The following is a 27,065-nucleotide window of genomic DNA, read 5'->3' on the forward strand; positions in this document are numbered from 1 at the left end:
GCCCTGGACGACAGACGTGCTGCGATGGCCGAGACAAGGGTTGGCGTATTGAAGCACGAATTGCACCTGGAAAAGAGTGGGGTGAGGTTGAAGAGAAGAGGAATGTCCTTCACACGCCGCCTTGCTATTTCTCAAAAATGTACTGCTCAAACTGGTATTTTTACTCAAGATTAATTCAAAATAATAAGAGTCCGAGGACCAAGAATACAATATCATAGTATCTGAAGGCAAACGACTTCGTTCTACATTTCTTAGCATGTACAAATGCAGTACATATACACCCTTTTAATCAACAAAATAATAAAATGATCAAAAGGGTGGCGAAAAGACGGACTTCAACAATCACAAACTGAGATACATACCCAACCAAATCAAAGAATGTAACCTGCCTTCTGTCTTTAGGCTACAAGCCGACTATCATGGCACGTAAATGTGAAGATGATACTGAAAAGACACATAAAATCACTCTTCAGATGGACACAAGATAACCAAAAACAATTCCAACAATTTGAGGCGTGGTGAGCCAGAGAGCAAAATCCTAGGTACGTAATCAACTAATGACGCCCCGTAAAAGTAGGGGGTTGATGAGTATAGATGTGAAAGCGCAGGGGATGAAGAGGAACTCATGGATCCATTTCTAGAAGAGATCGACTTTCTTTTTCAGCATGTCCTGCTTCCACTTGGGCAACTTGTAGAAAGCATCTTTCTCCATGCCCAGTACAGACTGGAATTCTTCGTCCGAGAGATAAGCCTGGAATCAATCAATATCATCGCAAGCCGCAAGAATTAGTGTGAATAAGGTAATGGGATTCTGTCTGAAACAGATAAATGATGATGGTGATGAAACAAACCTCTCTTCGTTTAAAATCAATTCCTGTGACGGGGTTGTCAGATTTAGCCTTCAGTTGGTCATAACTGAATGTACTCTGACTACTTTCAGAGCCATTTTCATCCTGGTCAGTATCTGATTTTGGTCCTGAATCATCCTCATAAGACTCTGGAATAGGTTCAACTGTCTCAGTTTCTTTAACTTCCGAAACTTCTTCGGAGTCCTCAATCTCAGCAGCTTCCTCACTCTTCCCTGGAGCTGTAAAATCATTTCAGCAAGGTATTAATACAAATAACAGGTCCAATGTGAAAAGCAATAACTTCGGTCCAACTACAATAGAAAATAATCTGCCAGATATCTTGTCATTAGCGAGGTCCTCCTAGAACTTTCACCAGTGTAAAAATTACGAGAACTTAAAACAGGACGCAATCAAAGATAACAGGATGTGCCTAATCTCAACATCAAGGTCGGACTTACTATATTCATGGAATAAGTTCAAGATGTATTCACCTAATCTTTTATAACACGATAGTGGTCATTAACTCGGTACTTCTGAGTTGCGCTTAAAGTTACAGGGGTCTTTCTTTAATCAGCCAACCCTTTCATGCAAATGAAGGACCTGGTATTTTAATTGAAAGATAGAGCCGTGATCTATAAGAGCAAAATGTATTCATACTACCAGGAGGGCTAGATTCTGCAGACGGACTTCCACTTCGCCGGACGGGAGATATGTCACCTGACGGTTTCTTTTCGGCAGTCAGGACAGATGATAAAGCAGCCACTGCAGCTGCTCTCTGTGACCCTTGACTTGTTCCCCCTGGCTTAGGGGCTGAAACAGCTTTTGTACTAGGAGTTGAATTAAATGCAGAGTTCAAGGCTGCTAAAGCTGAAGCTCTTTGTGTTGGCCCACCATTATTTGAACCATTGGACCTCTCCTGATTTGCAGATGCATAAAGCAGTCATCATAATTCAAGCAAAACCAGGGCAGTTGAGTGCAAATAATTAAGTAAAAAACTACCAAACTTGGAAAGCCTTGTCACATCCTTGATGTTGCAAGTGTCCTGAGTCATGAATGTCTTAGAGAAATGGGTATGTGATGTTTCAAAATAGTTTGTATGAGGTGAACAACAACGTGTACAAAGATAAATGCAAATCAACAGTGGGAAAATGTTCATGTAGGAAAATACATTTTAGTCCAACTGAAAACTTTACTCGCAAAGAATATGCCAAAAGACTCTGTAATTCTATTAATCAAACCACTACAATGAAACGAAGGGAAGAGAAAGAAGGCAAAAATATAGAGAATTGGCCAATGGCGGGCAAGAAAAAGAATACCATATTACACAGACGTTTCACAACGCAAAGACATTCTTGAACTTTATGCAAAATAAAAAAAAGCAGCCGAGCTGCCTCATGAAATTTCTGCTTCAAAAAAACTAAGGGAGAAATGATTTGGATGAAGCAAAGCCTGCTTAAAAGATGACCAAAAGAAGATCAAACAAAGCTGAATTGGCAATGAAAATCTGCATTAGAAGATCTTTTGAACCCTTTTCTTATCCCTTTCTATGTAAAATATATATCAACAATAGAAAAGAGTCAATATACATATTTAGAAATGATACTTGGTAAAGCAGGAAAATGAGACTATTGTATGCTCATGTAACACTGCACAAATCGCAAGTTTACCTCAACAGCATGACCAACACCAAAGAGTTGCATGACCTTCTTCTGGAATGAGTTTCCATGAGCCTGTTTCCGGAAAATAAAGAGAGCACTTTATAACATATTATAGAAAGGAAAAGTAAGTTTTCTCTATAAGCAACAAACACAAGAACAATTTCCAGCATGAAAAGCAGAAGAAGTTCCAAGCACATTCTGATCCCATCTAGCAATGGCTAAGACCTTATTCTAAATGCAGCTCATATATTATCTACCATCACACGACTAAACAAAATCAATCCTGTTTTTAATCTCAAGGCACAGTGTAATCCCATTTTATGCTGGTAAGCATCAGAAGTATTGTCGACTCCACATTTAAAGGCAAAATCAGCATTTTCTAGTGTGCCACTGCGGTGGATGCATGTCTAGTGCCCCATGTAGAACCATCTATTCCCACTCACTAATATTCTCAAGATGCATATCACATCCCTTACCCCTTATGCTTCATGTGCTAAAAATTAAGAGACGTGGCAATCTCATGTCTCAGCAACATAGCCAAGAAATATCATGAAAACTGACAACGACCAATGGAGACTCTGACATACACTTGCTTTTGCAGGATCCCATGAAAAATATTTGGTGAAGAAGCACGGCTCATTTCCTTCTGTAACTTTGTACAATGGAACGTCTGGGGCCAATCCGTCTAATGAAGCAGCCATCTCCACGTATTTCTGTGATATGATTCACTGGTCAATAGAGCACAGATTGAAAAAACAACTCTAGCAGTTGCAAATCTAAAGGTACACTACCTGTCCAATTTCAAGAGCATTTTGCTTCTCTTTAGCGTCCACTGATTGACCAATCCAAACAAACACTTCGGCATGCGTGTCAAGTATCAACATATCCTCAGTTAAAAGGTCATCCTGAGAGAAATTGTATATTTCTTCGACCTGGCAAATTAGGAAACACAAGAGTTTACAATGCAGCAAAGATACAAGGAACTTCTTAACTAATTCCATAGCCAGTTCATACCTGAAACTTTCCTGGAAATTAATGAGCCAGCATGTAATCCAAAAAGAATAAGTTAGACAAAGTGAGAAAATATGACATACAAGATTTCAGTAGAATCATACCAACATAGTTAAAAATGAGAGTGAACAATTGCAACAGAAAATTTTCTACCTTTTCTAATGGAGAACTCAAATAAGTGAGGATCTCTGGCAACCTCGGGTGATAGCTTCTTGCTAGTGTAATTTTGTTTTCCTCCAAGAGCAAACCAAAAGGACGAGCTCTCAGTTCCTTCTTTAGTGTGTTTAACAGGTGATCCTGGCTGAGTTCATGAACATATGGGAAATAAAAGTTGTTAAATGCAACACATGATGATCTGGAAAAGTACTTTCTATGAGTACAAATTATATAATAACAATCTGAGAGGCAACAGAAATAAGGCGATTAAATTCCTGATGCCCATTAGTTCGACCCCTCACTGGTGGTCCAGAAGAGAGGAGCTCTACTACTTAATGCCACACTGATTATCTCTTCCACTCTCCGATAATCACATGTAATTAAATCCCTGTAAATTCGAGTATAGGCCAGCCAAACAGGCATGCGCATAATCTCTCATGACTGCTTTATTTGTCACTTGCACCACCAACTGAGTGCAGAAATGGACATTTTCAACATAAATAGTAATGCTGTCTCCCTGATTTATTCATAGAGCTTATACAGCCCGTGGTCTCAGCTTGTGAAGAAAAATACTCGCAACAAATTCCTTCAGGAAATGACCCAAGGGTTAGTTCTAGAACACTCTACTAACAAACATCTCAGGTTCTGAAAAAGATAAAAAATCTGCCAAGTCTAGAAGGGAAAAGGGAATTTTGGAGGAGGGGATTTGGCATCAAGATGCACTTTACATTTTTAAAACTGAAATTCCTAAACCAAAAAAGGGAGGGAAAAAAAAAAAGGGAAAGAGGAGGAGTTCATGTTGGTGACCTGCAAGTTTAATTTAGGATTTCAAGTCGCCAACAAAATGAAAAAGTGTCAGCATCAAACACAAAACCAATTACCAATGCCATGCTCACATAGAACAGTGTTATTTCTATTTGTTTCAACTTGTTTCAGTGAGACCCCAGACTGAAAGATGATAGTTCACAAATTAGGAGATTATTTTTAAACAATGAACTGAAACGTGATGTACACTCCTCACACATCACAAAATGCATACCTTCAGAAATTCTGCAACTTTGGCTGCTAACTGTTGCTGCTCAATGGAGCTTTGATTACCTTGCCAACTGAAAATTGATGAACCAGATTGAAGCAGAAAACATTCATTCGAATTCAACGAAGTTGCCACCTAAGAAGATGAGAGAATTTAACATGTAAAATTCATATTGACCCAATCACAAGAACTTCTACATCAGATCGCAGCATGATAAATAACTCTGGTCTATTGAGAACTTCTGAAAAACTGAAGTATTTGCAGATTATATAACAAATGTATTCAAATAAGATACTCCTGCCCAGACACCATACAGAAAGAAAAAGGTATAATTTGGGAGGGCAGGGCAGAATGATTGAGTGAACTAGACATAGGAGACAGAGAATACAAGTTGAACTACCATGCCAGCAAAGCAGAAAAGTCCAAGCAAGATTATCATACTTCAGTCAATAAACTGGGAAAAGAAGTACGACAACAACCACATAGGGCAACTCCGGCACAACATATCTGCCAAAATAGCATGCAATTCCATGGCCTCCCTAAAATGTCACATAAACAATTACCACCCTAACATAATCAATAATTCCGTTATCTACCCTTTCTCCCCCCAAGATTTACTAAATTTTAAGTTATTTAAATGCTTATGCAAAATCAGGATCAGTTACAGTGCTGCACACAGCAGACCTGAGGCTGATGCATTATGTAGTGAAAGATAGGGGAAAGTGTGGTGAACATACAGCTTCAACTTGAACAGCTTTGTTCTTGTGCCGAGAAGTTCCAGATATACTGATGAGTGCAACACCATCCGCAGTGTAAGTTTCATCATTTAAACCTTTGTCAGCAATATAGTTCTTGTAACCAGAGCTCATTCCACCCTAAACAAAGAATCAAGATTGTCAAAGAAATGCTTTATATAACTGGCTTTCTTTGTTTATAGATAGTGCTAGGAGTGTTCACAATTCGGAAAACTGACCGACCGCCACCAAAATCGAAAATCCGATACATACCTGAAAGCAAACCAAAAAATTTGATCAGTATTCAATTTTCATTATTTCTTAAAATTCAATATTCAGTTCGCTTTTGGTATTTAGGTTCGGTTTACCAAACCATACCGAATACTGAGATAATATTTTATATTTAATTTTATTACTCATTTTTTAGTTAGTATTACTTCTTATACAATTTTTATTATTTTACTTATCAAAACTTAGAAAAATAAATAAAATGTAATTATTATTTTTTATATTTAATTTTTGTTTTTCTTAACAAAAAAAATTCAATTTATTGAGATACCGAAAATGAATCACTAATCACTAAAACTGAAACCTATTAATTCGTTTTGGTTTTCGGTATAGCATTCGAGCGTACAGAATTTTTGGTTTAACAAAATTTCAGTTTAATTCGACTTAATTTTACCAAATGAACACCCCTAAATAATGCACAATATAATTTCGTTATTCCAAGAAGCAAAAGGCACCTTAAGGACCACCATAGGCTGAAAAATTGCAACAAACTGAGGAGGCTCTTTCCCTTGAAATACCCTACCCTGGATGAAGCACAATTGACATGTCAACTCTGTAATTTGTTCTATTTATTGTAGTAAAACAATGAGCTGCACCACCTGCACTGGCCTTCCCTTCAGTGAGGTATACATTGTAGTAGACAATCTAGCGGCCGTCTCTTGATCTTCCTGAAAATTGGAAAGTTGATTTAATTAGTGAATCCATTAAAAATAGGGTAAATTATATTGAGGTCCCCTGATAGAATTACAAATACCCTGAGAAATTACAATACTACCCTAATGCAAGACATAATTTTGTAACCTTTGGACAACAGGATGGAATAGGTCAACTTTACCCTTAGAAGATTTTTTGTCCTTTTTTTTTTGTGGAGAAAAGGTTAGAAAATCTGATGTGCAATGTCCCATTTGCCCCTCTATGTTTATGCATTGTATACTTTTAGAAAGTGCATGTTAGTCCATAAAAATATTTTTAAAAATATGTAAAATCAAACTTTAGGGTTTAAATGGCATCTTGGGTAGTCCAATATAAAATCTTGATGTAACCCTACCAAAAGCTAGCAGAATGGGTCCATTGTTGGACACATGTTAGTTTTAGGGGATATCATAAATTTTTCCGACAACGAAGGGGTATTTATAATTAAATCAAACCTTAAGGGAACTTTATGCAACGCACCATAAAAAATATGATCCTAACAAATATGGTTCAAAAGCCTCTGATTGTACGTTTAAGATAAATACAAATAGCAACTTTTAAGAAGCTGATCATCTGGGGAAATGAAAGAATACCAAAATTACAGTTTTACAGGATTAAGATTAAGGGAGGAACCAAGTAAATTGCTTGCATACAACCAGAAAATCAGTTACTGATAGTAATGCTAAACTAAATGTTACAAGCTAAGGTCAATTGATGACAATTCAATCTCATTGCACTCATATCCATCTTAGTAGTGTATCTCACTGAAACTAAACTACAGTATTCTTAAAGCCCCACCCAGAAAGAAAAAGAGACTAAAATGAACTACCACATTATGAAACTTATTCAATGAACTTTATGATGATGCTATTTGAGGAAGAACAATCATAATTGCATAAGCGTGCAATCAGAGATTTCATGGTAGAACAGGAAATATCATTAACCATGCATGACTCACATCTAAACCTAAATCTTTGTCAATCTCTAGAAATAGCCGAAATTTCTGGCATCAGTTAAGAGCATGTTTTATTTGTCTGCCTTCCAATAAAGCACATATTGTCTTCACTATATGCCCAGTGACAATGTACAGTACCTCAATGCTGTCTTTTCCAATCCAACAACATAAATAGTAATCTTCCTTCCTTTCATGAGAATGGTATGTGTAGAGCACGATATAGCAATCCCCGCTGTAAAATTTACCAATGTCTTCATTGGGCACCAGAGTTTTTGTATTGTCATTGATGTACCAAACCTGGAAACATATGATAAATAAAATTCAAAGCACTTTGAAGTAAGAAATAAACAATTAGACCAATTGCTGAGCAACTAGAAATACGCGAAAGAAATTAGACCTCTATTTTTCCACCTCCTTCAAGCAATGGAGGGACTTCCTCATTGACAGGGGCACTTTTACTAGCTCCTTTTAGGCCGACACCTTGCTGCTTCAGCAGAGCTGCAAAATTTGTAGAAAACAATCAGTAGACATGTAAGTAAATATGTCTACAAACTAGGGATCGAGGCATACCTGCTACTTTCCCCCTTCCCTCCTCAACAACAGAAGGAGCTGATCCCAATGGCCAGGAATCAAAATTGGACTTAAAAGAGTGAGTCTCATAACCTTGAATAAGCCGAGTTATATGAGTTGACTTTGGTCTATTTTGGCTAGCCAAAAAATCCTGAAAAATCAATTGGATGAGAAGATTCAAGTGACAATATTAGAGTAAAGAGATTTGAGATCAAGCTTCAACCTCTGCAACTTGACTAGCAGCTTTCCTCTCATCAACTTGAGTTACCCGGCCAACCCAAACAAATACCTCAGCACCACAATCCAACAGATAGCATTTGTTATTTTCCAGAAGTGACTTGGATAGTTCACCATCGACATTTTTAACTTCCCCATCAATAATACTACCAACAAGCAAAAACAAGTGAGGTAATTAAGAATTAGTCCCAGGGTCAACAAATAAGCAAAAGGATAATCAATTACACCAAGATGAATAAGATTAAGCACACTGTTACAATAAAGAAAGCAGGTAGAAGTATGAAGAAACCAGCAACATGATATACACTCAGAAGGGGAATGGAGCCACTAAGCAAAACAAAATAGTCTGCGGTTTGAGAAGGAAAACGTTTTTGAGGAAAAGCAAACAAGTCATGTGACATAAGTTCAATCATGTTTATTACCACTATGGTTATATACCATTTAGTGGTAAACGTCAAGATTCATAAACAAGAGAAAGGAAATTGAAGATACAAAAATGCTGTAGTCAATTGATACTTTCTTGAGTTTATTCAGAGGAAAAACCATGCAGGCAAATAGAAAACGGAACGATTTAATTGAAATTTTCCTGTCCTGACTTTTTCTGATTATATCTATAATAGAATCTTCCTTAATAAAATTGGCATTTATTACAAATCGTTAAACCTCCTATTCCGTACAGATGCATCGTGAGGACATATCATACTAAGTCTCATCTCTTACCCTCAGACTCTCCACAAAAAAGAACACACAGCTTCCTAAGTGACACGACAATCAGCTTCACATCTCTAAATCTGTCTTATTTGCTTTAACTTTCTTCAACCGACATGGAAAGGCATTCTGTGCTCATGAAAACTGATAGCATTGTAAGTTATTTCTCAATTTCTAGCCTGCTTGATTAGTTGAAATATATAAAGAAAAAAATAGACTTCAGTATCTTTCTCGTATCTAATAGTGCTTTCAACTACTATTGACAATGAAACCCACAAAATTTCAAGAAGACTACAGCTCAAAATTCAGAGAGAACTACAATGAAATCTTAATAAGTAACTACCAGTAAAGTTGGGGGGGAGTCTTCTCTGGTATGATATCATCCTCAGTAGCAACCTTTTTACCAATTGGAGCAAACCCGCCGAAGAGGACCCAGAATTCACCAGAATCTGACTCGGCTTGTAGTTTTCCATCATCTATAAGTGTGGAATAACATTTGCATATGAATTAAAGAAATGATATGGCAATCAAACAACTACAAAGGCCACATATAGAGTGGAACAAAGAAACAGCACATCCTAGAGGTTAGGACAGTACTCACCAACAATGGCAACATCACACTTCCCCTCATGATACTTTTCCTTCAAAAATTGAATTACTTCTAATGCTTTGGCCCTTTCTTGAATATTGGAGTTTGCACCATTGAATTGATATATTTTGTCTTTAGTGTCAAGAATAAACACATCGTCATGATTCAATGAGGAACGTGAGAATGGGACCTGCATGACATGGGAGACAAGACAGTGTTTATCATGCCTCATTACACAGAAAATTATATTATATAGATGCTCATGAAATGTAGAGTGAATCAATGTTGCTCCAGTACCTGCTTCAATTTTACAACTCGCTTTCCTCTACAAATATATAATCGTGTTTCGAACTCTTCTTCTTCAGGTTTTCTAAATCCAGATGCAATGCCACCTTCCAAAGGTATGATGCATGGTTTAAAATATGACAAGAATTTTTCAGACTCATGTCCTTGTAATTCTCTGTACTGCACAGCACGACCGCCAAGAACAGCATCAAGCTCGACAGTTTTAATAGCAGCAGTGCCAGCTTCATCCTAAGAATACATTAGAACATCAAGTTACAAAATAAAAACCAAGAATTGCTTCTAAAGACAATAGGAAGAATAGAATCATACCTGGCTAGTGTCCTTCCCCAGCCAGAAGTGTATGTCATAAAGATAACCGCCTCCCTTTCCAGTAATTGTCTACATAGAAAAGCATTTGAAAATGGTAGGTATGGTAATAATTCTTATTTGCTCTCCTTCTAAATCAGGATAACAATCCCTCCAAATTGAATCAGCAAAACCGAATTCTTATCTACAAGGTAGAGGGGAAACAAGCGAACCTGCAGGATGATATATGAATCTCCAGAGTAGAATTTACCATAATCAGATTTTGGCAAAGGAACTGGTTGGAAGTTCTCAATCCTCCAGATCTCAGTTCCACTGTAGTGCGTTAAGGTTAACAAGAAAAGTACAATTCAATGAACAAATGAAAGCATAACCAAACATAAGGCATAAGATATGATTACATTTTTTCATAGAGAGAAGACAGAAGTACTAATTACTAGTGATGGGTTATCAATCAAGCATAGTTTCCATAGGAAAGGATACACTCTCTGACCAGCTCCCTGAAAAGCAGGTTCCAGAGCTTTTGCTGAGCTTGACATTATGTGCTACCGTATTTCTGTTCCACAGAATCAAGTGCTTAAATGAACCTGTAATGAGAAAAAGGTAAGCAACATTAAAATAAGAAATGATTATACAATATGTAGTCTCCTGCTATAGTTGAGGCAATAATTCATATATGCCCATTACAAAGAAGAGAATACTCAATTTGTTCAATTGAAAAGACAAGGGAAAGCAAAAAGTAGAGAAATATAAGTAGAACGTACGCCATTAAATGTGCATCATCCTTAATAAGGAAACATACATAGCAATTGGCTCCACTCACATTTGAGTAACACAAATGAGTATTCGTGGCCTCGCCAAGAACCCTTCTTATGAAATAAGGACTAAGAGCTAAGCTCTTAGTATAATCATCTATCCATACTAAAGACAACAGAAGAATAAAAAGCTGCAGCATAAATCCACACAAGATAGCTTCAGAAAAGGTCATGTTCAATAGTATGTTCTACTCAACTAGTGAATTGCTTGGAGCCAGTAGGTTGTTCCCTCGAAAACAGGACAAAAAAAGGACGTATTTAAAATATTAGTTGAGAAGCTCCCGTCTGGATTAATTACTTTATCGTCCACCTTATATCCTTGTCTATTATTCCTAAAGTTTTTTAAGCTAATAACAGACTTGTGAAACATTTTTCCCGAGATTCATTAAGTCCCATGGAATGAACTTCCAAGCCTCTTTTCGGCTTACAATCAGACATGTTATCATCCTAGAAAATTGTTTATCCTCCTTGTTCAGTCCCATCCACTAACCAATACTTACCACAATTGTCTATATAACAAAAGGAAGATGAAGGTTGTTTCCAAAAGCTAGCTTAATCAATTCTCTTTAGTAAAGACTTGTTAGCTTCTGTAGGATAGGAGTCCTCAAACTATTCTCAAATAACTGACTCCTCATTCGGGTTCACTCTTTTGTTGGTGTACATTGATAAGAGATCCTAGTTGGTCCCTTACGAATATGAGTATTCAAATATGAAGTTAAAATGTTCAAAAACATTAAGAAAGATTCCTGCGATCGTTGAGAATAATTAAAAGCCCAGGATAGCCAACAGCAGGACAGTCAACAAGGCACTCAAATGTGAGAATATTAAGGGCCAAGTGAGATATTCAACACATTGCTGATCATGAAAACAAGCAAATCAGGATGAAAAACTTCAAAGCATTTGTCATAAACTTCGAAGACCGACAACAGATTAGATGTTATGAATTTCAATACATAAAATCATCAAACTTCAGCTCCACCATAAAGGTAAGACCTTGGAACCATTTCGGTTTGAAATTAAAAGATCATAAAGAATATTAAAAGCTCTAAACAATCTAATCATAGTTTAACTATGCCAAATAAAACAAATCAAATATCAAGTAATCAATAAGAAATACCTGGCCATTCAGCATTACACCAATTAAAGATCATTAAAGGATTACATCTTTGAGATCATTTCTCCAATTAGATTAATCAATTGACAAATAACAAAAACTAAAGCAAACCCATTTGACAGTAACCCATAATAGTTCAGATCAACAACTAATTAAAAGATTCATTAACCACATAATTTAAAACAAAAAAAAAAAAACAAACAAAGCAAAACAAAACATATAAATACAAATGAAAAACGATCTAGAAAGAAGCAAAGCCCAAATAAATTCAATCAACAAACCTTCCCGAGATCTCAACAATTCTTTCTCTTCCTTCAAATTTGTGATCAAAGTGTGCTCCGAAAGAGAAAGAATGCAAAAGGAGAAATGTTTATAGGGAGAAGAGGAGGAACAGCAGAGCTGGCAAACGAAAATAAAAGTAGACCGAGAGAGTAGCAAAGATAATAATATTTTAGGAGAGAAAAAAGGAGAAATGAATAATTGCTGGGGATGAAATTCTTCTCTTTTTCACTTTTTAACTTTTGGGACCTTGTGAGATTTGACCCAGAAATTCTGTACAATTCTTTTTCAGACAGTATATGCCCAAGAACGGAGGAGATATACAAGAATACTTGTATGCATAGATATAGAGAGAGGAGTGAGAGAGAGAGAGAGAACTGGAGAGAGATAAATATGTGGAAAACCAAGGAAGTGAATGATGGAAATGCGATGAGTCGGATAGAAATGGCTAAAACGTTTTTGAGTAAAGATACGGTGTGATGCTGGCAGCAACACCCGTCTTTGCTTTTATTTCATCATCATCATTATATATATATATATACACACACAACCAACCTACCTGAAACTTGTAATAATTATAAATACTCCGTAATATTTATAAAATTATAATTTCTTTTTAAAATTAACAATCGTCTACCAAATACTGTCTCATAACAATTTATTCTACAAGGATATTTGTCAGAAGTTGATTAATTTGATGTGATAATTTTTTAAACGAGAATGTATTTATAATTACGGATAAATTTTCAATTATTTCGTTTTGAATTTCAAAATTTTAATTGAATATATAGTATTAATATTGATTCACTTATAATAATTTTGATTTGTGTTTTCAAATAAAGTTTTTTGCAGAATTATTGGTGTAGCGATATTGAGTATAACTAACTAATCCATGTGGACTGATTTGAGATAAATTATAGTTTGAAAAAGTCGAGTGCGGTTGAATATATTCTATGAAACATCCGATTGTATTGGCCGGACATCCCACTTTTATCATTTCTTTTTTTTTTTTTAGAAAAAAACAAATATTATCTCATTTGCTGTGTTTTATTACTTTCATGTCCTAATTTAATTACAAATATATAATCCTAAAGTAGTTTTTTTTTTTTTTCATGAGTGTAAAAATAAATTAGTATTAGGTGTTTTTACTACGTGGGATGAAAATATTATCTTGACCTATGTCTTGTGGAAGACCCGTTCCAAATCTATTACAAATAATATTTAGAGATATATATGTAATTGTTTAAAATTTGAGCTTTTATTGCTGAGTATATTTATATAATAAATTATATTTTTAACATATAATTGATTGTTATATATTTACAAGTAATAATGTATCTTTTTATAAAGTATTTTTTATTGATTGAAGAAAAAAGAATCAATTCTTTTTAGGGATAATTACTCTTTTCTTTTTTGGGATTTGGTGTAATTACATTTAGAGACCCCGTGGTTTGAGAAATTACATTTAGCATTTATGAAGTTTATTTTATCTAACAAATAAGTTCCTCTTGTAGTCAAAATTCATCAGATTCCTGATATTTACCTCCGATTGACTTATTAATGTAATATTACAAGTCAAATAAGTTCTTTTATGATCAAATTACGTCTTCACGTGTTAATGCATATGGAAAGGTGTATATTCACCGTTATAAGGATATTTTAGTCAAAAAAATTATTTGACCTGCCATAAGTCAGTAATAAGTCAATCGATGGTAAATATCAATTTTCATTCAACTTTTTTGTTAATTGTCAGCAAATTCAGTGAACTTTAACTAACGGAGGACATATTTGTTAGACGGAAGCAAACTTCAGGGGTGTTAAATGTAATTTTCCAAACTATAAAATATTTACGTGTAATTACTCCAAACTTCAGGGAATGAAACTGTGTCTGAGTTAGGGGCATTAGATCCATAATCAAGTCAGGATGGTCGTGTGTTGAAATGGGGTAGCTAGCGCGTATTTTGTGCTCAACTATTCAGAAGCATATAGATACAGGACAAGTCCAAAAAGATAGTAAAAATAAATTTCAATCTTACTAAAATTGAGCAAGACAGGTTTCTGATCCGACAAAAGGCGTTCCCTTGTGTCACTGGCCGCACCTTGGGCTAAACGGTCGACAGTGACTTGTGGAGGATGTGCGGGCGGCTAGGAGATGCCTGTCAGCACGCATGTGTACAAATGGTCTTCGAGCATAGACTCTTACCAAATTGGGGATTGCAATACTATTTGTAGGGAAACGTTTCTTGAGGTGTGGGGATGCTATCTGCCAAGTATGAAGTCATTTCGAGGACGTTTGGCCATGGAAATATAAGGGCGATGATCAAGCACCACCCTACGCGCGAGCATGAGAGAAATGTGTGAAGCAAAGTGCTTTATCCTTTGATATTTTCAATACTGTTTCAATGGCGAGATCCTTAGCGTGTTGGGAGCAGCTCCAAGATGTTTCAGAGGTAGATGGTTCCGTTTCGGTAGGGAACGACGACGATGTTCAGAATCTGCCAGAGTAGCAGCGAGACTGTAGTTTCACAGTATTGCGGGAGCAATTCCTCAGCCATGGATGATCGGATGGGGCTGAAACTCTATAGTTATGATGTGGAAGTCGTAGGCTACACTACGGTTCAAGTGGGACGTGATTTGGACGTCGGTCGAAGGAGATGTGGAAAAAGTGCACTCCTCAGCCCTTTCAATGTTCTACTCTTGGAATAAGAGAAAATCTTTTTAAGCCTATTATAAGGAGGGCATGCAATGTGGGCTCCAGCCAGCCCTCCCCGTGCACGACGGCAGAAGCATGAGACAACGTCTGCACTAAATGGGCATTCTCTTGGGGGCATGATGGGCGCCTTCAAGAGCTGGCTCTATGCAGCTCAGAGGAGCGCTAGAGTCCCTGAGGGGCTTGGAAACCTGACGAGCAGCGTAGGGCCAGGATGGCCTATGTTGGGCGCCAATACGGCCGAGAGGCTCCGTGTGACGCGCAAGGTTGCCCCGTGGGCTGCGAGATATCAAGGGCAACACCTCTCATGCAAATGTGTGATCGAGGCAAACACTCCAAGGCCTCGTGATCCAACTCATGGTATGCGATATCGAGTTCTAGCCATCCATAGGTGTCCGTTGGCTAAAGATGAGCGGTCGTGGGACGCCGCCGCACTGTGGGCATAATATGAAGCCAAGTCGAAAGGCAAGAATGCATGTTGGGCATGCCATGTGAGATCAAGGCAGGATGATGGCAGAATGAGCCTCAAACTTATGATGCGGTCCTACTCGGGCGAGGCATAGAAGGCAACCAAGATGAGGGCGTGCGCCTAGAATGCAGAGCGTTGGGCATGAGATAGGCGTTGTGGGCGCATGCGTAGCACTGAAATACCGAGGCAGAGCGAGGATGCTCCTTGCCATTGAGAAATGCATCGGCAGGTTTCGAGATTGTGTGCGAGAAGCTAAGGCGAGAGTGCCGAGAGCCTCGGCGAGTATGGGTATTTCGAATAGGCGAGCGCATGCCGCGCAGGGAGGCGTTCGGATGTCGCGCTAGCAAGCTCCAATGTTAAGGACACGCGATGGACTGTCGGTATACTCTGATATGTGCGAAAGCTGATCAAATGTTAGGCATAACCTGAGACGTCGCACAGGCTAAAAATATATGAAAATTACATTTCACTGCGAGATAAAAGAGCACGCTCGTGACACATTGTCACCCCTTATCACAATGGGTGTATATATATATGTACATGTAGTATTATTTTTCCTCTTAAGATTGATTGCACACACGTTGAAGTGGAAAACCCTAAATTTAAGGCCTATAATACACCTTTTAACTTCTTTACGGTTTGTTTGGTTGGAGGAAATGCTAAGTAAAGGAAGTCAAGGGGGCAAAAAATCATAGCTTATACTCTTGGGCGAAGAAATAGGATATAAAATAATAAGTCGGGCACTTATATATTTTAATTAGAATTAATTACATGTAGATCCTCTAAAAATATAAATTATAATTTTTTTAAAAAAAAATTGAAACTCCATTTACACATCCTCTAAAAATTCACTATTTACATCGGTACCCTATCATTAGGATTTAGACAAAAAATATTGACATTAGCAAAAATAAAATTACATAAATTTTTAATTTTACCCTTATGTAATATTTTTAAGTATATATTTATACATAAAGGGTTAAACATAGTATATGTATATAGTGATATTAACATCATTACATATTTTTCTTTTTAAGTACAAAATTATTATATGTGAATGTTAAATGAGGAGTAACATTAAAATTTTGTATGTATTTAGTTAACGTCAGGATTTTTCGTCTAAACTCTAACGAATGGGTAAGGTGTAAACAGTGAATTTTTTAAGAGGGTATGAGTATAATTTTAAAATTTCTTTGGAAAAAACATAATTCCGAAATTTCAAATGAGATCTAAGTATAATTAATTATTTTAATTAATAAAAATTACATTGTACACGTAACGTTCATGTATTAATTTAATATGGGATAAAATAGAATAATTCAGATTGTAATAGTTACAAAGGAGAAAATAAGAAATTCTAAAACGGGGTTGGTTTAAGTCATTTTCATTTCCAACTGAAAATTGGCTTCTAATTTAAGACCATTTGATCATTGCTTTCTTCACTTCAAATGTAACTCAGTTATTGTCCCTAAAGTTCAATGTGAAGATTGAGTTTGATTACATCTCAATCAATTATTTAATAAATTCAATATATTTACTGTATAATTTATGTGCAATTCAAAAAATATGATCAATCATATAGTAAGAGGTATAATAATTTTTACCCCCTCTCACCCGTGCGCGTTAAATGCGTATAGTAGTATAAATAGACCTTCAACAATGATAAGAAAGGGTTCAGTCGACGACACCCATACGGGTGCCACCCAATTTGATTGGTGCTCGACACCCAAAGTGGCCTTCGCCCTATGTTGGGCACCCACCAAGTTGGGTGGGCACTCGGCAGGATGTCGATTAAAATTAATTGTTTTAAGTCTTTTATATTTATAAATAGTATCAATATATAACAATAAGAATAATATTAATAATTCTTTTTTGGCCTTTTTTTATCTGAAGGGCTTCTCAATGAATGAATAACTAGTAATTTGTGGCACATTCTATATTTGTGCAAATTTTATAGTACTTTTTAAAATAAAATAATTTTAAAGTATTTATTATTTAATAAAATATATACAAAATAATAAGTTATCTTTAAACAATAGCGTAAAACGGGATGCAAAAAGATAAAAAAAATTATGACTATCAAAAGATAACGAGGGGTCGAGAAGTTAGATGAATAAATAAAAAAATAAAATAAAATAAAATAAATTAATTAAAAGGCACATAAAATTAAAAAAAAAAGACATCAAAAAGTTGCTTTCAATATTAAAATGTTATTTTTTCCATTGGATTACATATATTCTTTTAAATATTTAGGATGCTATATAATAGTTTTTTTAATTAAAAATTGTAGGTCAAAGAATTCGCTATTTCATTAAGTTGATAGAACTTAGAAGGCAAGACGCGGACGGTTTGGCCGGTTGTCTTATGGGGCCAAAAAATTGTTAAGATTTGAAATTTGATATAATTATGGTATTCTTCCTTAAGATTTATTATAATTATATATAAATATTTTATTATTTAAAAAATTATATTTAGTATTACTAATGTTTTATCGTTGTATAGTAAATAGATTCATCTGTTGATAAAATTAATGGACTTTGATGACATCAACAAAAAATTAAATTCAAATTCAAATTTTGCCCGTATTGACTTATCATGGGCTTATTGCATGTCAAATAAATCTTTATTTTATCAAATAACCCGTATAATCGTGAATATGCATTCTCACATGCATTCACATTAGAAGATGTATAAGAATAGTTTAGTCAAAACAGATTTGTTTTGATGTGCAATAAGTTAATCGGAAGTAAATATGAATTATCATTCAACGTTTTGGCTAAAACCAACAAATTCCATGTATTTTACTAATGAATGTATATATTTGTTAGATGAAAATAAATATGAGGGGTACTAAATGTAATTTTTCAAACTACAGAAAATTTATGTGTAACTATATCAAACTTCAGGGTCTAGTATTGTAATTATCCCTCAATTTTTTTTAACACGTCACTACAGAAGGGTTAATTACATTTAGATCTTCAGATTACTAAATTACACTTTTTCTGGAAAAAAATTTAAAATTATTGTTTCACTCTCTTTAAAAAAATTTCGTTTACAATTGTATCCCTGTTATTAAAGTTTGGAAGGAAAATATTAACTCTAATTTTACGTCTCATTTGATATTCTGTATAAAATATGAAGAATAAAATTGGTTTTTTTTCGTTCATCAACGACTATTTCTTATACAATAACAATGATTCGGGAATAATATTTTATTATAATTATATTATTTTGACTTTATGTTATTACCCTTATAAGTATAAAAATATTACTAGAGGGTCTTTGTCAATAAAATATACGAAATGGTAAATGAAGGATTAAATTGAAAGTTTATGTAATTTTTTTTTATTGACGTCGGCAAATTACATTCAAATTCTAATGAAAATGGTACAATTGTAACCAAAATTCTAAAAGAAGTGTAAGTGTAATTTTAAAAGATTTTGCTGGAAAATATAATTTTATAATTTTAGAGAAGGTCTAAAACGTAATCAGTCCAAATATTAAATGACAGAATATGTCATATTAAGAGTAAAATTATATGGTACTAATATAATTGTTTTTTTAATTATGACAAAGTATAATATATTTATCGTGTTATTGATTTTTAGTTTAAAGAAATGACTAATCACATGACAAGCTTTGTGATTGATTTAGTTCGACCACACCTAATTTAGGTAAGAATTTTCTTTATAAAGTAGGCTAAAATGCATAAAACTCCGTTGTATAAAACGTCGACTAAAATTTCTCTGTGTTTTAAAAATAAGCAAAAATTCCTCTCTGTTTTTTTTAAAATGTAGTTCAATCGCCCATCTCCATTAAATATAACTAACGGCATTAACTTTTTAAAATATAACCGTTATATCCTTATCTAATATATATTATTTTTTACTTTAATAACCGTTGAATTTGTATTAATTAACCAAAGCTGTCAAACCTAATCAATTAATTTTAACTGCTGAATCTTAAATTTATAAAAAGATCAAGGGTTCATATTTTACTAATTTTAAATATATATTATAAAAAAATAATATTTAAAAAAAAATTAAACAAAATTAATAACCCACCCCTACCCTCGCTGCCCTCTCCATACACCTCAACCCGTCGCCACCCTCTCCACACCGCCCCAACCCCCGCCACCTCCCACAAAAGGAGGCGACGACGTTAATTTGGGCGACTATGCTACTCGTCATCGCTCATGGTCTCTCTTTGGTCGACAACAGACGCCGCGGTGCCCACAATTTGGGCGACGGCGGCGTCCACGTCGCCCCTTTTATTATATATTTGGTAACTTTTAATTTTTGAACTTTAAAAAAATTATGTTAATTAAATAAAAAACAATTTAATTAAAGGAAAGTTTTAACTTTAATTTTACTAAATATAAGTTTTTTTGAATAATTTTGAATTTTAATAATTATAAAAAAAGTATTCAAATTTAAATCTTTAGCTAAAGGATAACTTAAATTATTAATATTATATAATTTTATTAATTGTTAACATTTATATTAGTTAAGATATTTTAAATTTAAAAAATAAATTTACTATATTAATTTTTACACTGTGATTTTAATTTAATATTTTTATTTAAATTATCAAACTTAAAAAATATTTTTTCAATTTTTTAAGTAAATATATTAAAAAATATTTTATTTTTTAGATGGATGAAAATGCAAAAATAATCACTAGAAACAAGTAAAAGATGTACGTGTGAAATATATACACACTATGAAGGTATTTTAATCAAAAACACAAAAAATATAAGGTCAAAAGCAGCTAAAAGTCACCCCCAAACGCACAATCAACGCGTTTAACGCACCTTCCATTAATTACTAATGAAGAAGTGTTTTTTGTTGAGTACAAATGGGGCTTTAATCTATTTTGAAAATATAAAAGAATTTTAATTATTTCAAGAAAATACAAAGGGATAAAATGGATTTTAGCCTTATAATGTATCCTGCAACACTGCTGAGTCCTTTGAATCAGGACCCCTCCTGCACATTACTTATCTAAATTTCATGTTTCTTGTGGAAAGAAAAAGGAAGCACAAGCATGAAGCACCCCACATGCAGTTCCACACGAAATAAAAAGCCACCAAGTACAGGTGACATAAAAGAAGTGTAAATTGCAAGGGCCATACCCCATCCCCATCCCCATCCCCATTACCAGCGCCTCATAAAGTGAAAAACATAACTATCAACACTTTGTTCAGCTACTTAGGCAAAATTCAACTAACAGGCATCTACAGAGCCTGAAAACAATCTCCCTCTACAAAGTTGCGGTATAGAAACTCCAAAACTTGATGCAGACATAGTTATATCGTCGCATGAAATGCATGATCTATGTGGTTCGAGAAATTCTCTTACATCCGTGATTGCCCAATGTTGACTCAAACTTTATGTTCCAACACGACTGCATACTGACCTACATCGAAGTAAATTGAGAGATATAAAGATTAATGAATGGGAAAGGGAGGCTGATAACGAATCATGAGATAAAGCTAAGATAAAAAGTATACGAGGACCGCCCCACACCACACCCACCAGCAGCAGCAGCCTCACAGGCAAACACAGGGCCCCCAGATTCAGTGAAGGAACATGTCCAACTTTGAAATGTATTAATCAATCACAACCATATCAGAGAAAAGATCTGGCAAGTGCATTCAATTTGAGAATTTATCACACATGAAAGGTCAATCATTGGCAACAAGAGAAGAGAAATAGGTGCACAAAACATCAGCTTCAACTTCAGACAAGTTATACTTGATGGAGAAATTATAAAAGCAAACAAAGGTGGGTGGATCCAAGAATGGACTGCATACATATTGTGCACTCATACCTGGCTGTGAGATGTATAATTTAGCATATTTGAATTTTCTCTTCAACTTGACTGTCGTTGAGGATTTTATTGAACTGAGTCATACACAGTTGTAGTATATTTATCAAAAATAGTTATAGCAAAATTGATATATCACATGAAGGCATGGTTGTCAACTTGATAACTTTACAAACTTTATCAATTACATTGAATTGTAAAGGCACTCAAGAATGGTCTACTGAGCATAATCGCTACTTGATACTTCTCTGATTCTGGGAGTTGCAGGAATGCAGACAAGTTTCAGTGAAAACATTTTGGCTGCCGTGGATCTTGAAATTTCAACCCCTGCTATTTTCCCCTCAAAACAGGGGGAATAATAGAGCTTCCCGCTGAACTTTTCATGCTTTCTTTGGGATACCGTCATTACATCTTCCAGAAATTACTTTGAGATACTGTCGCTACATCTTCCAGAAAAAAGATTGTTTTAGAACCAAGCTATCTTTATAACACCTAGTACCAGAATTTGTGTTAAACTAATACATTCCAGGACTCGCATCAAAATTCAAGATTGATTGTCTCCTCTGTTGTCTGATCTAGGTGCCAGAACAACCTCATTTGCGAATGTAGGATTGATTTCACTCTCCATTTATCCTGCTTCCAGCTGCCTGTCACTGCCTCCTCTTTGGCTAGTCAACCATCGGGACATGACAACATTGTCAAAAAATACCTTTTTCAAATTAATATTGATGAAGGGAGGTCATTGATTCAGGTTCCATCATTGCTATCTGATAACAGACAGTCCTGTATTTGATCTCTGCAGAAGGAAAAAAAATGCTTAGAAACATAGGTCATTTAGGTCATCAATATGGTAAATGATAACCATGCCTAAAACTTTTCTTTCAAATGCAAATCATGGCATGCATCAGAATGCGAAACCAAAGTGGTGCACTTATTGACACTAGATGGGTAGCACAAAAATGGGTATAAACTATAAAGTGTTACCTCAACAACTCATGGCTGATACTGCTATCCCTTGCCCGGGCACACATTGACTGAGGGAGGAGTGAATAGAAGTACTCCAAAGATGAGAGGTCCCTAGGAAGAATCTGATACTGGCAACTTGAGCATGCAGCTGCAGCCCTTGTTTCCCCATCGTCAAGGTCGTTGAAGATTGTATTGCCAGATTTCTTCAGTGGGCTGTTGCATATAATGCAAAAAGACTCTGGAGGTAGAGATTCATTAGGTTTCAAGTTGTATTTCTTTTGCCTCCTCTGAGAAGCCAAATGACCATTATCATGGCCAACTTCAGGAATCCTGTTGAAACAGAAAGGCGTGAGCTTCCCTGCCGTCCTTACAATTGTGCTTTCTCGTGAAGGATTCTCATGCTGTAAAACGAATAAGAAATATCAAAAGATTGAGCCAAAATTCATCCAGACTACATCAGCGATTAATTTACTGATAAGAAAAACAACAGAGTATGACTTATAACACGAGTGCCTTTCCTCAAACTATAATACCTGTCTAATAAAAGCAAAGTAAACCAAGCAGCTCATACCTAGATGGCAAATTAGTTCTCTTGGACATCAGAGAAATCCTTTTCCTACCAATTAGAATGAGAATGATTCACTACCGAAGTAAAGCCTAATGCACACAGTTGCCTATTTCTCCATAGTACACAAAAGTGGGGGATTCCGAAATCTGACCATGAAGGGGACAACTGTGGCCCATCCAGCAAGTATTAGTACAAACATTCCTCATTTTTGGCTGTTCGTGCATATCAAGGCCTTATCTGGAGATTTCAATAATATAAGCAACATTTTAAAAATAATTATCTATACCTACGGGTTGCATCCAGCTCCGGAAGATCATCCATTACTGATGACAATAAAGGCGTCTATCCAAAATTCCTTTTGCAATTAGTTGAAAACAAAAGGAGAAATTGCGAGAATGTTGTATTTATAGCCAACTAGCTGAGCTCAATGAAAACTTTGTTCTCTGTTGGAGTTTATTCCCCTCTTATTAGACATCAAGGTGAACTCTTAAACAGAGAAAGACACCCTATCGGAGAAAAGGGACTGGCTCAATGCTACTCTTACCTAAAGTTTGACCACTTTTCTAGGCTTGTAAGGAAAGACTCTTTTCCATGAAAAAATGTGTATATGAAAGCTCGGTTGGCTTCTCAATTCCTTTATTAGGTTGGATAAGAAATAGCCTTCATCTGAATCACTCCCCAAATTTATTTATTACATTGCAGGAGTGACTAGATTGCAATATGAACTCAACTTTAATGACTTCATTCAAATCAATCTGATCCCTAACTCCTAGTGTCTGTGTAATCAATTCTTGAAGATGGTGCATCCTTCCAACATATGACCAGAAATGGATGGTAAGGCAACCGTGGGGACACTCACCCAAAAAATCTTTAGTTAAGCCTTGACATTATACTTATTTCTGTTATACTGGAAGTGTAGCCTGACAAAGATACACATCATTGTCATCCATACCTGCAATAATTTCACAAAGGAGGCTATCAACCCATTGATGCCAGAACGAGGTTGCTGAAACACTTCTATGGTCTTTAAACTGTCCTGACAATAAAAGAGAGATTCATCATGAAGCAACAGTTTCAGTCTGAAAATGAACTATATATGGTCATGCAAAATGAACGTATAAAGTACACTTCATAATCAAGAGAAGATATTGCATGTTCCCCACAAACCTATCCAGACTGCACAAGGTATTCAGCTCCTCTGACAGACAGTCACGAAGGGGAAGCATCACAGGTATCTCCCACCTTGCATCAACATATTGGATATCTGCAGATAATGAGAAACCCTGGCCCTGATAAAAGAAAGTGCAAACAGCTTAAGATTTTTTATAATAGCCTTACTTTGTTCCGTTAGCTGCTAAACCTAATTTATTTGCGTTTTTGCTTTCCTTATTTATTACTTTTTCCCCTTTTCTGTGAAAAGGATTGGTGTGGGGGCAACTAACCTTGATTGTTGCTTCAAGGACATGACAGGCTATCCGCGATGTGCATGTTCCTAGCACGATTTTTGCATACCCATTTTCAGTAGCAATCTGCATAATGCATACAGCAATCTTAAGCTGTTCCCTATGTGATGTTTAATTGAACAAAGTAATAGAGAGCCAAACCTTTTGCAAAGATAGCATGCGCAGATGCTCCAGGAGATCTTCTTTTCCAGTAACATCGTTGACAGCAGAAGCTAACTTTGTCAATTGGTCCCTCCCAGCAGCACAATCAGGTGAATAAATACTTTCAGTCGGTACAACAAAGAACTGTTTTGCAGGTGGAGCTAAACTTGACACAATGAGTTTCATCTCATCAAGTCCACTATCAAAATCATTAGAAGGTATCAGAAAAATGATACTTTCATCAATATAAGCAACACCGACCCCAAACACTGGCAATGATCGATCTCTACTTGCATCAAAATTCTTCTGTGATTTGTGTTGCATCTCATGAACAAATTGAAGAGCCACCCTGAAGATAAATTTACATGCTCAGAAGAACTTGAAACACTAGATAATGAAGAGTCCCACTATACAGAAAACAACAATTTTACCATATCGATTAGCAGTTGGGAGATACGCAGTTAGATTAGGTTGCAAGTACATTAATTATAGCATATGTTCGAAAAAATATAATACCTAATAACAAGGATGTTTCACCTCCCTTTGTCTTGTGCATATAGTGCTATTAATTATTGCATTTGCTATGTAAGGGAAATTCAGTATCATTGCTGGTGAATACATAATTCATCACCTATACCCACATTATCAATGTCATTACCATTAGACTAGTAATGAATCATATGTCATATGTATATGCAAACTACAAATGTAAACCACATACATACACATACACAAGTGCAGGTGCAAGCAACAAAGTGGTTACAACCCTCGGGCAGTGGATATGCAAACCTAGCACTTAGATCTTTTCAGTTATGCTGGACGTAGTGATCTTCTTAGAATTTTCTTTTTTTCTTTTAAACAAAGGAGATAGATTTTCCATTCATATGAATTTACCCTCTTAAACTCAATATTCAATATTTGCACTTGCATAGGTCACTGTACACAAGCAGCTATGGATGAAAGGTCAACACTCTGTCATGGTAGCAAGAAACTAGAGACTAGGGATTGGGGAACAATTCTGTTTAAATTTGAACAGATTGTTAATCCATTACCAAAAAACTAACTCAAAATCAAGAAATGTAGTATAAAAGTACAAAGGACCAAGTTAAACCAACTCATACTTTTAACTATTTCAGAAAACTATTGCATTCTGTGATACCCAAACAACTCGGTTTCATCTATTCTACAAGAAGTATCCAAGTTCACTCCAAGTTTCCATTGGAAGCTCTAGCACCAGAATACTAATTAACCAGCCCGAACTATAGTTTGCTCAATCTGTTTCAGACTATCAAATCAACTGCAAGTCTGACCTCTATTAAGAAAATGGAAACCAAGCATTATCAAGCTTAACATACCGAAACAAAGCAACTTATAGATTCTAAGAGAATTTCCTCATTCAACAACGACTATACCAAAGCCAACCTAGACAAGTTAGCAAACTTCAATCTAAATTCAAGCTCATCTTCCAAGCTTAAAGTCGTTCTTTCAGTTTAAACACAGCTAAACTGCCATCGCATTGCAAGCCAAACACAAAAGCAAGTCTACACATGTATAAAGGATACCTAGAGCCAGGACCACCAGAGAATGCAACGAGAACATTATCGGAAGGCGAAATCATAGCATTAGAAGTGACTGCAAACCGAAACTTCCCAAACAAATTACTCCGGAAGCAATCAGCACAAAATCTAATGCTGTCTCCTCCGCCTGCAGCGACAGATTGGTGGGTGGAGGCGATGGTTTCATTAACCTTGCACTTAATGCAGAGGCCGTGAGAGTTGGAATAGCCGCCACGTGAAGAAACGCCATTAGACTCCTGAGAGTTTCCCGTCACCAGCGGTCGGTTGTGGCGGACGTCGTCGCCGGAATATTCTTCTCTGTAGCAACCGGATTCGCAGGTGCCTGAATTACACGACATCTTTTCTACGAATTTTTCTTCACTCCTTTTCTGTAAACTGAAGCAGAACCTCAGAGGGTTTCCCGAATCCTGTAATGGGCTTTGATCATATTGATCAGGCCCAATTAAATTGAATTGGGCCGAAATGCAAGGAATCAAACTCTTCAATATAGTGGGCCTTGGTGATGAATGGGACCATTAAGTTGAATTGGACCGAAAGGCAATCATACTAAATCTTCACTTAAATGAGCCTTGATAATGTTGCCCTCTGGCACACTTACCGCATTGGTTTTCTTGAAGCGTGAAAGTTGAAACATGAGGGCCTCTCTCTTCTCTGATTCACCACCCAAAACCCGGTATGACCGAAATTCCGACACTTTAATTCAAAATAGAATTCACCAAGTATCGATTTCTGGTATTGAGTCATTATCATGCCGATCGCAAAATCCAACTTTGTCTATGATGAGCGAATCTAATTGTTTAATACTAACCGATAGAAAAGGCTGTAATTAAATTGAATTGCATAGAAAGTATAAGTTGCACAATCTTCACTACAATGGGCCTAAATAAAATTATATCAAATTGGGCCCGAAGATGCATCAAAATCTTCCTTGTAATGGGCCTTGTAATGAATGGCTCAAATTTAATAAATTGGGCCATAGGAACTCAAATTTTCATGGGCTTTGATAATAAAAAATTCCAATTAATTTGACTTGGGTCATGCTATG

At 35.7% G+C, this 27,065-nt stretch overlaps 2 protein-coding genes across 2 annotated transcripts; both read right to left on the minus strand.

Annotated features, from left to right (window-relative positions):
- Window positions 1-140: 140 nt before the first annotated feature.
- LOC105162550 (villin-2) lies at window positions 141-12,720 on the minus strand. The gene is made up of 23 exons (XM_011080606.3): window positions 12,300-12,720; window positions 10,573-10,676; window positions 10,305-10,404; window positions 10,096-10,164; window positions 9,778-10,014; window positions 9,493-9,670; window positions 9,235-9,367; window positions 8,170-8,329; window positions 7,947-8,097; window positions 7,774-7,874; window positions 7,515-7,673; window positions 6,328-6,396; window positions 6,184-6,252; window positions 5,444-5,581; window positions 4,713-4,841; window positions 3,671-3,818; window positions 3,521-3,531; window positions 3,298-3,438; window positions 3,094-3,219; window positions 2,516-2,578; window positions 1,509-1,764; window positions 852-1,087; window positions 141-751 (listed from the first exon to the last, which is right to left on the minus strand). Exons 2-23 carry the CDS (start codon window positions 10,626-10,628, stop codon window positions 638-640), a joined length of 2,844 nt encoding a protein of 947 aa, XP_011078908.2. The 5' UTR covers window positions 10,629-10,676; window positions 12,300-12,720; the 3' UTR covers window positions 141-637.
- An 8,687-nt stretch (window positions 12,721-21,407) lies between these two features.
- Window positions 21,408-26,417, minus strand: LOC105162549 (cytoplasmic tRNA 2-thiolation protein 2). Its single transcript, XM_011080605.3, has 7 exons — window positions 26,006-26,417; window positions 24,444-24,792; window positions 24,282-24,368; window positions 24,007-24,128; window positions 23,792-23,870; window positions 22,290-22,672; window positions 21,408-22,101 (listed from the first exon to the last, which is right to left on the minus strand). Exons 1-7 carry the CDS (start codon window positions 26,356-26,358, stop codon window positions 22,053-22,055), a joined length of 1,422 nt encoding a protein of 473 aa, XP_011078907.2. The 5' UTR covers window positions 26,359-26,417; the 3' UTR covers window positions 21,408-22,052.
- Between the last annotated feature and the right edge of the window lie 648 nt (window positions 26,418-27,065).

The sequence above is a fragment of the Sesamum indicum genome, linkage group LG5, assembly GCF_026168435.1.
Source record: "Sesamum indicum cultivar Baizhima isolate 11 linkage group LG5, ASM2616843v1, whole genome shotgun sequence".
NCBI lineage: Eukaryota > Viridiplantae > Streptophyta > Magnoliopsida > Lamiales > Pedaliaceae > Sesamum > Sesamum indicum.

Bases quoted from the DNA above. Each gene is read 5' to 3' on its own strand.
- LOC105162549 (XM_011080605.3), bottom strand. From the start codon at position 26,358: ATGTCGTGTAATTCAGGCACCTGCGAATCCGGTTGCTACAGAGAAGAA. The intron at 24,369-24,443 runs GTTTGGCTCTCT...TGCATTATGCAG, and splicing joins GCATGCTATCTTTGCAAAAG to ATTGCTACTGAAAATGGGTA. The intron at 24,129-24,281 runs GTTAGTTGCCCC...TTCTTTTATCAG, and splicing joins TCCTTGAAGCAACAATCAAG to GGCCAGGGTTTCTCATTATC.
- LOC105162550 (XM_011080606.3), bottom strand. From the start codon at position 10,628: ATGTCAAGCTCAGCAAAAGCTCTGGAACCTGCTTTTCAGGGAGCTGGT. The intron at 10,405-10,572 runs GTATCCTTTCCT...AACGCACTACAG, and splicing joins CAGGGAGCTGGTCAGAGAGT to TGGAACTGAGATCTGGAGGA. The intron at 1,765-2,515 runs GTAAACTTGCGA...TCTGCAAATCAG, and splicing joins GTGTTGGTCATGCTGTTGAG to GAGAGGTCCAATGGTTCAAA.